Below are 8,534 nucleotides of genomic sequence, written 5' to 3'. Positions count from 1 at the left end.
GGGGCCTGTGTCCTGGGTGTGTGCGGCTCCGCCTCCATCCAGGCTGGCCTTAGATCCTGAGCCTTGAGCCCTGCCCTTGACTTGTGAATTCCAAATAAAAGCCATGAAGCCAGTAGAAGAACGTCCACCAGGACTCTGATTTTCTTCCCAAGGAGGACGACTTGGGTGGTGGAATTCTGAAATAGCATGTTCTTTTGTTTGGTTGGTTTTTTGTTTTTTTTTCCTTTTCTCCCTACCCAGTTCCCCGCCTAAGTGCTGAGGGCTCTGGCTATCATTGCTGGCTGAGCTAGAAGAGACCCTGGCCCCCTCCCAGGGGCCTCTATGAGTTCCCGGTGGTGACCTCAGGCAAAGTAGGCGTAGAAGAAGATGTTGACACACATAAGCAGGATGGCGTTGAAGCCGCAGACGCGAGCCCAGAAAGTGTATCTCTGTGGCGTTTGGCCGTCACCTGGAAGTGGAGGGGGGGGGCGAAGAAGAATGCAGCCCACACCTGGCACCTGCGCCTCCAGCGCCAGCCTCACTCAGCTGCAGGGGGGAGGTGGCAGGGGGAGCGGCCAGGGGCACCACTGACCTGCTTTGGCTCCCAAGGACAGGTCCCGAGTCAGGGTCCACCAGGTGAGGTTCTCGACCTGTAAAGAACGAAAGGGGACAGGGACATGGCAGGCAGGGTGGACCCAGACAGGGCATGGATCAGTGATGGGAAAAAAAAAAAAAAAAAAAAAAAAAAAAAAAAAAAACAGAGACAAGGTTCAAGGTCAGCCAGAGCCAGGGAGGATTAAGGACTAGACAAATCCTTGAATCCAAGAGGGCCCGGGGGTTGGAACAGGTCCAGAGTCAGATACCCTTAGAGGCTGGGCACCGGGGCGGGCTCACCTGATGGCGCCGAGGGGGTGGGGTCAGCAGGCTCCCGGCCACGGCAACAGCACCGGTGAGCACAAAGAGGGCCACAGCGAAGTGCAGGTAGTGCAGCTGGCTCAGCACGGCCGGCCGCGTGTCTGCAGCCCCGCAGGGTGGGGCCGGGTGCAGGAACTCCAGGACCAACCGCGTGGCACCCACCGCCAGCCCCACAAGCAGGCCCCAGAAAGCCCCCTGAGAGGAGAGAGGCAGGGTGTGCGGAGCTGTAGGGAGAAGGCCAAGGTGTACACACACACACACACACACACCCCACTGGGAGAGGCTGGCCGGCCTCGGCAGGAGTTGGGAGCCGCACCTGCTCATTGGCACGCTGCCAGAAGATGCCCAGCGTGAACACCGCAGTCACTGGGGGCGCCAGGGAGCTGGTTACCGACTGCATGTAGATAAAGAGCTGCCCGCCATTGGAGCCCTGCAGGACGGGGATCCAGGCCACGCTCACGCCGATGAGCACCACGATGACCAGCCTGCGGGCGGCAGGGGCACATGGCCGTGGTCCCCAAGACCCCCTCCTCACCCCTCCCTCCAGGTCCCTGAGACCTGCTCTCTCGGCCCCCGCTCCCCTTCCTAGTTTGTGGTCTGCTCCACCTGTGTGACCTGGTCAGTCCTGCCCGGGCTCCGACACCCCGTCTGTGACTCCCGCAGGCACAGCTCCGGACTCTCAGCACATGCTCCGCCTCTTCCCTGGGGCTCTGTGGAATCGGCCCTCAGCCACCCCCCTGCCCGCCCCAGCCACCCAAGGGTCTCCTATCTGCCCTTTCCAGCAGTGCAGTCCCAAGAGGGCAGCCACTGGTCTTTAGTTCGCTGCTTTGTCCTCCTCAGGCGTTGGTGGCTGTGGGACCTGTGGCCCTAGCATCAAGGTCTGGGGCCAGGCAGTCTGGGCTGGGGACAGTGGCGCCCGGGCCCTTCTGACCAGCCCTCACCCCCCTGCCCACCTGCTTGGGCACCAGGCCATGGAACAGCAAACAACAGACAAGCCCATCACCTGCACTGGGGCTAGGGCCAAGGGGACCCAGAGGAAGCTGCAATCTTGGAGGCCGTCAGGAGGAAGAGTCTTAAAGGGGACACAGGACTCGCAGCTAAGGGGACAGGGCTGGGTAAGCTGTTCCATCTGCTCCTTTGTGGCTGAGAGTGTCCCGATCAGCAGTGCCCCTTCCCCATCCCACCCCACCCCCATGGTGAGTGAGACCCACGGGAAGCCCTCCAGGACCAGCAGGGGCTATGCGTGCAGCTGGACCGGTCCCAGTCCCGTCCCGCCACACCTGCACCTGCCGCCTGCCTGCCTCCTTTTCTTCCTTTCCGAGCCTAAGGGAAAGGGCGGAGGAAGGAGGTGGCACCTTGATTAAGGCTAATTAACCCTTCGCCTGGCAGGCGGGCCAGTGGGCGCTGCCTCTTCAAAGGCACGGAAGGGCTCCCATTAACACCCGGCCCACCCCGCCCTGCAACACCCAGAGTCAGCATCTCTGCAGCGGGGAGCCGTTCCCCGACCCCAGGGTTGCCATGGGGACCTCCAAACCCAGGGCAGGCGGAACACCTCTCTCCAACCTCTGGCCGGCGACCGCCCCTCCAGCCTCCCTCCAGCTGCAGCCCCACGTTCTTCCCTCTGCAAGCGCCCGCATCTCCTGGGTCACAGTCCTGACCCCGCTACTGCACCGCACCGGAGCAATGCTGCTGTTTTAGATCAGGGGCATCTGAGTGGCTGGAGGGGTTGGGAGGGGTGAGGGGTGGTCCCGCTGCCTCCAGAGAGAGAGAGAGAGGAGTGGTGGAGTTGAATTCACTGTGACCCCTAGCATTGGACCCTTTCTATGCCACTGAATGGGTAGCTAAGAAAGTCAGGCCCAGAGAGGGTGAGCCACCTTGCCAGTATCACACAGCCTTGTGCCCTGCCCCACAGGGAGGCTGACCCTCAGGCTAGTAGGGCATGGAGCAAGCATGGATGGTGGGCAGGAAAGTCAAGAGCACTGGGAGGGTGGGTGAGCCTGCACAGAGGGGACACCAGGCCAGAACATTGGCTTAGGGAGGGAGCAGGCTGAGGAGTGGCAGGCAGAGGATATGAGGGCTATCGGGCAGGTACTAGAGCTTCCAGTGGCCCAGGCCAGAGCCAAGACACACAGTGGACAGCAGAAAGATGTCCAGGTTCCAGTGCCCAGTGTGCCGGAGCATAGAGAGGCTTAGGGCCACAGAGCAGAGGCCACCATCCGCGACGGGCAGGGTCTCCAGGGCCACACAGCAGCCGAGGAGGGCAGGGGAACCAGAGAGGCAGTCAGGGGCCAGGTGCACCGGCCACGCAGACACGTGGGGAGGCAAGAGGCTCCTGTTTTGGACACAGTTAACCTAGGATGAGCTCACCCCTGCCTGCTGCCTGGCAGGTCCCGACAGGGCCGGCTGACAGAGGCCCCGCTGTTTTGCATCCCTGGGACAAGTGCCTGGAGCTCCCGGCAGACCCCGCCCCAAGGATGGGCACGCTGGGCTCCTGGGCTGTTGGCCGAGTCAGCACCAGAGAAAGGTTGGGCCCCACCCCCAGCCCAGCAGGGACCTTGTGGCCTGGAAGGAGAGGCCCCAGGAGGCATGCACACACCCTGTCCGTGGCGGAGTCCACCCCTGCAGGACTCCCAGGTCCCCGGCCAGGCAGGGGCCACTCAGAGAGTGCTCTGCCCCATGGGGTACAAGACGAATCAGGCAGTGTTCCTTAGGGGCATAAAGGAGAAAGGGGCTTATGCTTTGGTTAAGGGTATCAAGGAGGACTGCCCGGAGGAGGGGACTCTTGGGTAGAGTCTAGAAAGATCCAGGTGGGCCACTGAGGTCAGGAGGAGGAGGCAAAGCTGGGAGGAAACAGGCAGAGGTTTGGTGTTGCCTGGGGCATCAAGCAATGGCTTGGGGAGCTAGGGCTTTCAGAGACTGGAGGAGCAGAGATTCTGGAAACAAAGAGATCTCCAGTGTGGCTGGCCCCAGGACAAGCACCAGAGGAGAGCTGGGACGGTGATGTGCAGAGAGATGAGCAACGCGGGAGACGGGCCGGATGGGATCTCTGGACTTCTCCTGCGACTGGCCAACTCCTCATCCCTCAAAGCCCACTGCCAGTCTGGCACCCCTCCAACCGTACCGTCCCACCAGGAGCAGCTCGCGCTCGCTGGCGCGGGGCCGCAGCCGCCGCCAGATGTCCATGGTGAAGAGCGTGCTGCTGCTGTTGAAGATGGACGTCAGCGAGGACATGAGCGCGGCCATCATCACAGCGATCATGAGTCCACGCAGACCTGCGAAGCAGGGGGCGGGGCTTCCGGTGACCCCGCCTGCGGGGTCCTGGCCCGCCTTCCACTGCCACCCACCAGCGCTCAGCCCGGGGTGCTCAGCCCGCTGGTTCCTGCAGCCCCGGTCGTTGCTAACCCATTGGACAGATGGGGACATAGATGCTCAGAGAGAGCGCAGCCCAGGAAGCCAAACCCTTGGGGTGGGGTGGGGATGGCGAGGAAGGCTTGGGGCGGACCCTCCCCTCTGCGTGGTTGTTTCACCCCGGGGGCAGGGAGCAGAGCACGCCTCCCTCCAGCATGCCCTGGCCTCAGCTTGGAATTTCTCGCCACTTGTTGTCCGTGTGCGTGCATGCGTGCGTGCGTGTGTGGCAGGCCCCAGCAGGCAGAGCGGGTCCTCTTTCTCGTGGGTTTCCCAGGGGAGCAGGAAATTGGGCCAGGGTTACTGCCTGAAACGGAGGGAGGGGTCCTTCGTTAAGTCATGGGGAGACAGGGCAGTGCAGACTGGAGCCCTGGGTTTGTGTCTCAAGTCGCTCGGTAACCTCAGGAAGTCACTGCTCCCCCAGCTGCGAGCCGGAGCCAGCAGCCCTAGCTTGGAGCGCGACCTGAGAGGCTTTGGAGGAGGGTCTGGTACCTAGCTGAAGAGGCAGGGGGTCCTCCAACAGGAAGAACCCGCCCCTGGCACTGTCCCGGCCCCCAGAGCGTGGATGGCGTTCAAATTTCTTCTCCTAGGAGCAAAACGCCCCCAACCCCAGTTGTCTCCGCCCCTCATGGCGCCTGAGGTCCCGCCCTCGCCCCGCCCACCTGCCCCGCCCCCACGCGCACGACCTCACCTACGGGCATCAGCTCCATCACCAGCTTGGGGTAGGCGATGTTGGAGCAGCCGATCTCCACCCCGCAGGCCCGCAGGCACTCGGACGGCACCACGCAGCCCACGTCATCTGCACGGAGAAGGGATGATGGTGGCGGTGCCCATGGTCAGCCTCACCCCAACTCCCAGGCCCCCAGACCCCGACCTTCTGTCCTGGGCCTCAGTTTCCCAGGGTGAGTGACGGTGGGGAGAGGATGGCCCCTCGGCCACACACGGAGGTGTGGGCGGCGGTAAGCTCTGTTGAGGAGCACCCAGCCCAGGGTCTGCCAAGGCCAGACCCTGGTGAAAAGCCTAGTGCCAGCCCGGCCTGCCTGCTGGACCTCCCCGGAAAAGGTATGGGGTCAAACATTCAAGGGGCCGGCGCTGTGGCATAGTGGGTAAAGCCACCACCTGCAGTGCCAGCATCCCATATGGGTGCCGGTTCGAGACCCGGCTGCTCCACTTCTGATCCAGCTCTCTGCTATGGCCTGGGGAAGCAGTGGAAGATGGTCCAAGTGCTTGGGCCCCTGCACCTGCATGGGAGACCCGGAAGAAGCTCCTGGCTCCTGGCTTCGGATCGGTACAGCTCTGGCCATTACAGCCAATTGGGGAGTGAACCAGCAGATGGAAGACTTTCTCTCTCTCTCTCTCTCTCTCTCTCTCTCTGCCTCTCCTCTCTCTGTGTAACTCTGACTTTCAAATAAATAAATAAATCTTAAAAAAAAAAAAAATCCAAGTTCCTGTCCCACCCTTGGGGTCGGGGCTGTAGGCCAGGCCATTTCTAGCCACTATGCAGCTATGGGGGTTGGGGGGAGGCAGGTCCCATGCTTCGGCCCCTGCTGCCTCCAGCCCCCAGCTCACTCCATCTGAAGCCTCAGCTGACTTGCTCCACTCCCACCCCCCTGCCCCAGGGCTGCCTCCTCCTCTGCCCCCCACCCCCTGCACCATGAGGCTTTTCCTGGGCACTTGGGCTGACTTATGCACGTCCTGGGGCTGCCTGGCCTGGTCATCTGTGCGCCCAGTGAGGAGGCGACTGCTGAGTTTAGCCCTAGATTCACCTGTCCCTCGTGGGCGCTGGCCGCCAGACCTCCTGCCTCCCTCCCGCCCTGTGTGTGGGTGGGGGGGGCGGGGGGAACAGCCCTCGAACCCTGGGCCCACAGCTCTCCCAGGACAGAGCCACTCCCTGGCAGCCCTGGCTCACCAGCAAGAGGCAGAAGAGGAGGGTCCACATCCCCCCCCGCCCCTCCCCCAGGACAACATGCCATCTAACCTTTGGCCCTGCCCCCTGGGGATTTCAGCAGGGCCACTGGCTGAGCACAGAGCAAACCCAGAAGACAGCAATGAAGCCGTTGGTGGTCGGACACACAGGCGCCTGGGGGCGGACAGTGTCAACACAGCCGCCTGGGCCCTGCATCCGTTTCTCCTCTCCTGTCCAGCCCCTAGGATGGCCCGGTCCGGGAGACAGCCCCCCGCCTGCCTCTGCCCCAGCCCTCCAGCCTCATGCAGCCCCGCCCCCGCCCCGTGCTCTGTCTCCTCTCCTGCCTGTCACCCATGCCCAGCGCTCTTACAAACTTCCATGCTCTGGTTATACCACCAGCTTCCCGGCACCCCCCAACTCTGCAGCAGAGGCCTCCTGGAAAAAACAAATGCTTCCTACGGCATTCCACGCCTCAGATCCTCCCGTGTGGGCACCACGGCACCCGTGCACCTGCCACCCGACCGGCTGGCACTGTCTCATACCCGCCCAGCACGTTGCCGCCTCTCCCAGCATGCCACAGTGCTGGGAACACCCGCCCCCGTCCCTGTTTGCCTACAAAGCTCTTTGCAGAGAGCTCGAGGCCTCCTGAGGGCCCCCCCCCCAGACCCCCAGGCAGTAGCAGCTTCCTCCACAGGGCTCAGGGAAGGCCGAGGATTGTATCACAATGGTTTGTTGATGGATTCCACCCTCCCCAGCAGTCCTGGAGCTCGTGGAGGGCGGACACCAGGGTTGAATCATCTCAGGTATCACCCAGCCCAGGGCTGGGCCCAGAGGAGTCTGAACCTGTGGACAGGGAAGGGACCAGATGGCTGGAGGAATGGGAGAGAGGCTCTCAGGATCAGCCATACAGGAGTTCAGGTACTGCTTGATCCAGCCATCCTACAGGACACAACGGCTGCAATCGCCTGGGACCTCCCCCTCCCCCAGACGCCACGGCAGGGCTCCATGGGGTCCAGGATTCCAGGGCAGGTGGTGGAGCCCTTTCTGATGGGCCCTGGGCCTGATGGGGCAGGCTCTAGTGCTTGGAAGGCCCTTCCCTCCTGGGAGGCACAGGGGAGGTGTCACAGCCACATAATGGCTCAGAAAGCCGGAGTCAGGAGATTCCTCCCGAGTTTATTTAGTCCATGGCAGGCTCCCGGCATGGGCATGGCCTCTGGACACCGCTGGCTCAACCTAGCGTTTGTGCTGAACAGCAAGAAAAGAGCAAGTGGCAGCCGCGTGTCGCCATTTAAACACCGTCCCCCGGCATGCCAGCTCGGCTCCACTTGGGCGCCCAGCCCTCTCCGCCCGGCCAGCACCCACGCCAGTGCCTGGGAGTTGCCCCTCTCCTGGCCTCCACAGCCTCCCTGCCCACGGCCAAGGCCATGTCCAGCTTAGTTATAGGGAGAGGCGCACCACCACCTCATGCCCCTCCTAACCTACCTGGGCCCCTGCAAGCCGGCAGAGGGAACTTCTCAACCCACTCGTGTGGCCCTCCATGCCCGGGGGTGGGGGGGTCACCAAGCTCTCACTGGACCAGGTAAGGCCTCTGCCCCCTTCTCCACTTTCACCCCCACTGGTTTCACCTAGACCTCTGGGGGGCACTCCAGGCTCTCTTGGATACCTCTGGGCCTCCGTATGTGCTGTTCCATCTCCCCAGAAACCTTTCCCTGCTTTATAAAGCCATACTCACTCCTCTCCACTCATCGTGGATATCTGGGCTTCCCAGATTTGGGGGCCACACAGTAACTCTGTGACCTGTGTCTGCCTCACCAGTTTGTGACTACGGGGCCCTGGGGAAGCCAGCACAAGCCCACACGTGGCAGCCTCTGCCAGTGTTTGTTGATGGACTAAATGATCCCATCCCAAAGATACCTCAAGGATCCACCCTGACAGATAATCGAGGCGTTCACAGACAGGCCTGTCCCCCCAGGAGCCAGCCCAGATGCTGCGTCATGTGGCGAGCAGGGGACAGGCATGCAGATCCGCCTGTGAGTGCAGGTCTCCTGGTCCCTGGCTGTGTGACCCCAGGGTGATTATGGAAGTCTCTGAGGCTGTTTCCTCCTCTGTAAAGACACATCTGGAGGAGCCGACGCTGTGGTGTAGTAGGTTAGTCCTCCGCCTGCAGCGCCGGCATCCCACATGGGTGCCAGTTTGAGACCCAGCTGCTCCTCTTCCAATCCAGCTCTCTGCTATGGTCCAAGTCCTTGGGCCCCTGCACCCACGTGGGGGACCTGGAAGAAGCTCCTGGCTCCTGGCTTTGGATCAGCACAGCTCTGGCAGTTGTAGC

At 62.4% G+C, this 8,534-nt stretch overlaps 1 protein-coding gene across 3 annotated transcripts in view; it reads right to left on the bottom strand.

Moving 5' to 3' along the window:
- Positions 1-341: 341 nt before the first annotated feature.
- LOC133776648 (sodium/mannose cotransporter SLC5A10) overlaps positions 342-8,534 on the bottom strand; it is a 49,508-nt gene continuing 41,315 nt past the window's right edge. For 2 of the 3 annotated variants that reach the window (XM_062215763.1, XM_062215764.1), the window contains 6 exons: positions 4,991-5,098; positions 4,016-4,166; positions 1,211-1,379; positions 874-1,089; positions 572-629; positions 342-448 (listed from right to left, as the gene is read on the bottom strand). In XM_062215763.1, coding sequence (XP_062071747.1) covers positions 342-448; positions 572-629; positions 874-1,089; positions 1,211-1,379; positions 4,016-4,166; positions 4,991-5,098 — 809 coding nt within the window. The remainder of the gene's footprint in view (positions 449-571; positions 630-873; positions 1,090-1,210; positions 1,380-4,015; positions 4,167-4,990; positions 5,099-8,534) is intronic. The other variant, XM_062215765.1, reaches the window with a different exon arrangement.

This window comes from Lepus europaeus, chromosome 18 (assembly GCF_033115175.1).
Source record: "Lepus europaeus isolate LE1 chromosome 18, mLepTim1.pri, whole genome shotgun sequence".
In the NCBI taxonomy this organism is placed as follows: Eukaryota; Metazoa; Chordata; class Mammalia; order Lagomorpha; family Leporidae; genus Lepus; species Lepus europaeus.
The sequence above is the reverse complement of the archived record's forward strand: the minus strand, read 5'-3'. Positions and strand labels throughout refer to the sequence as shown.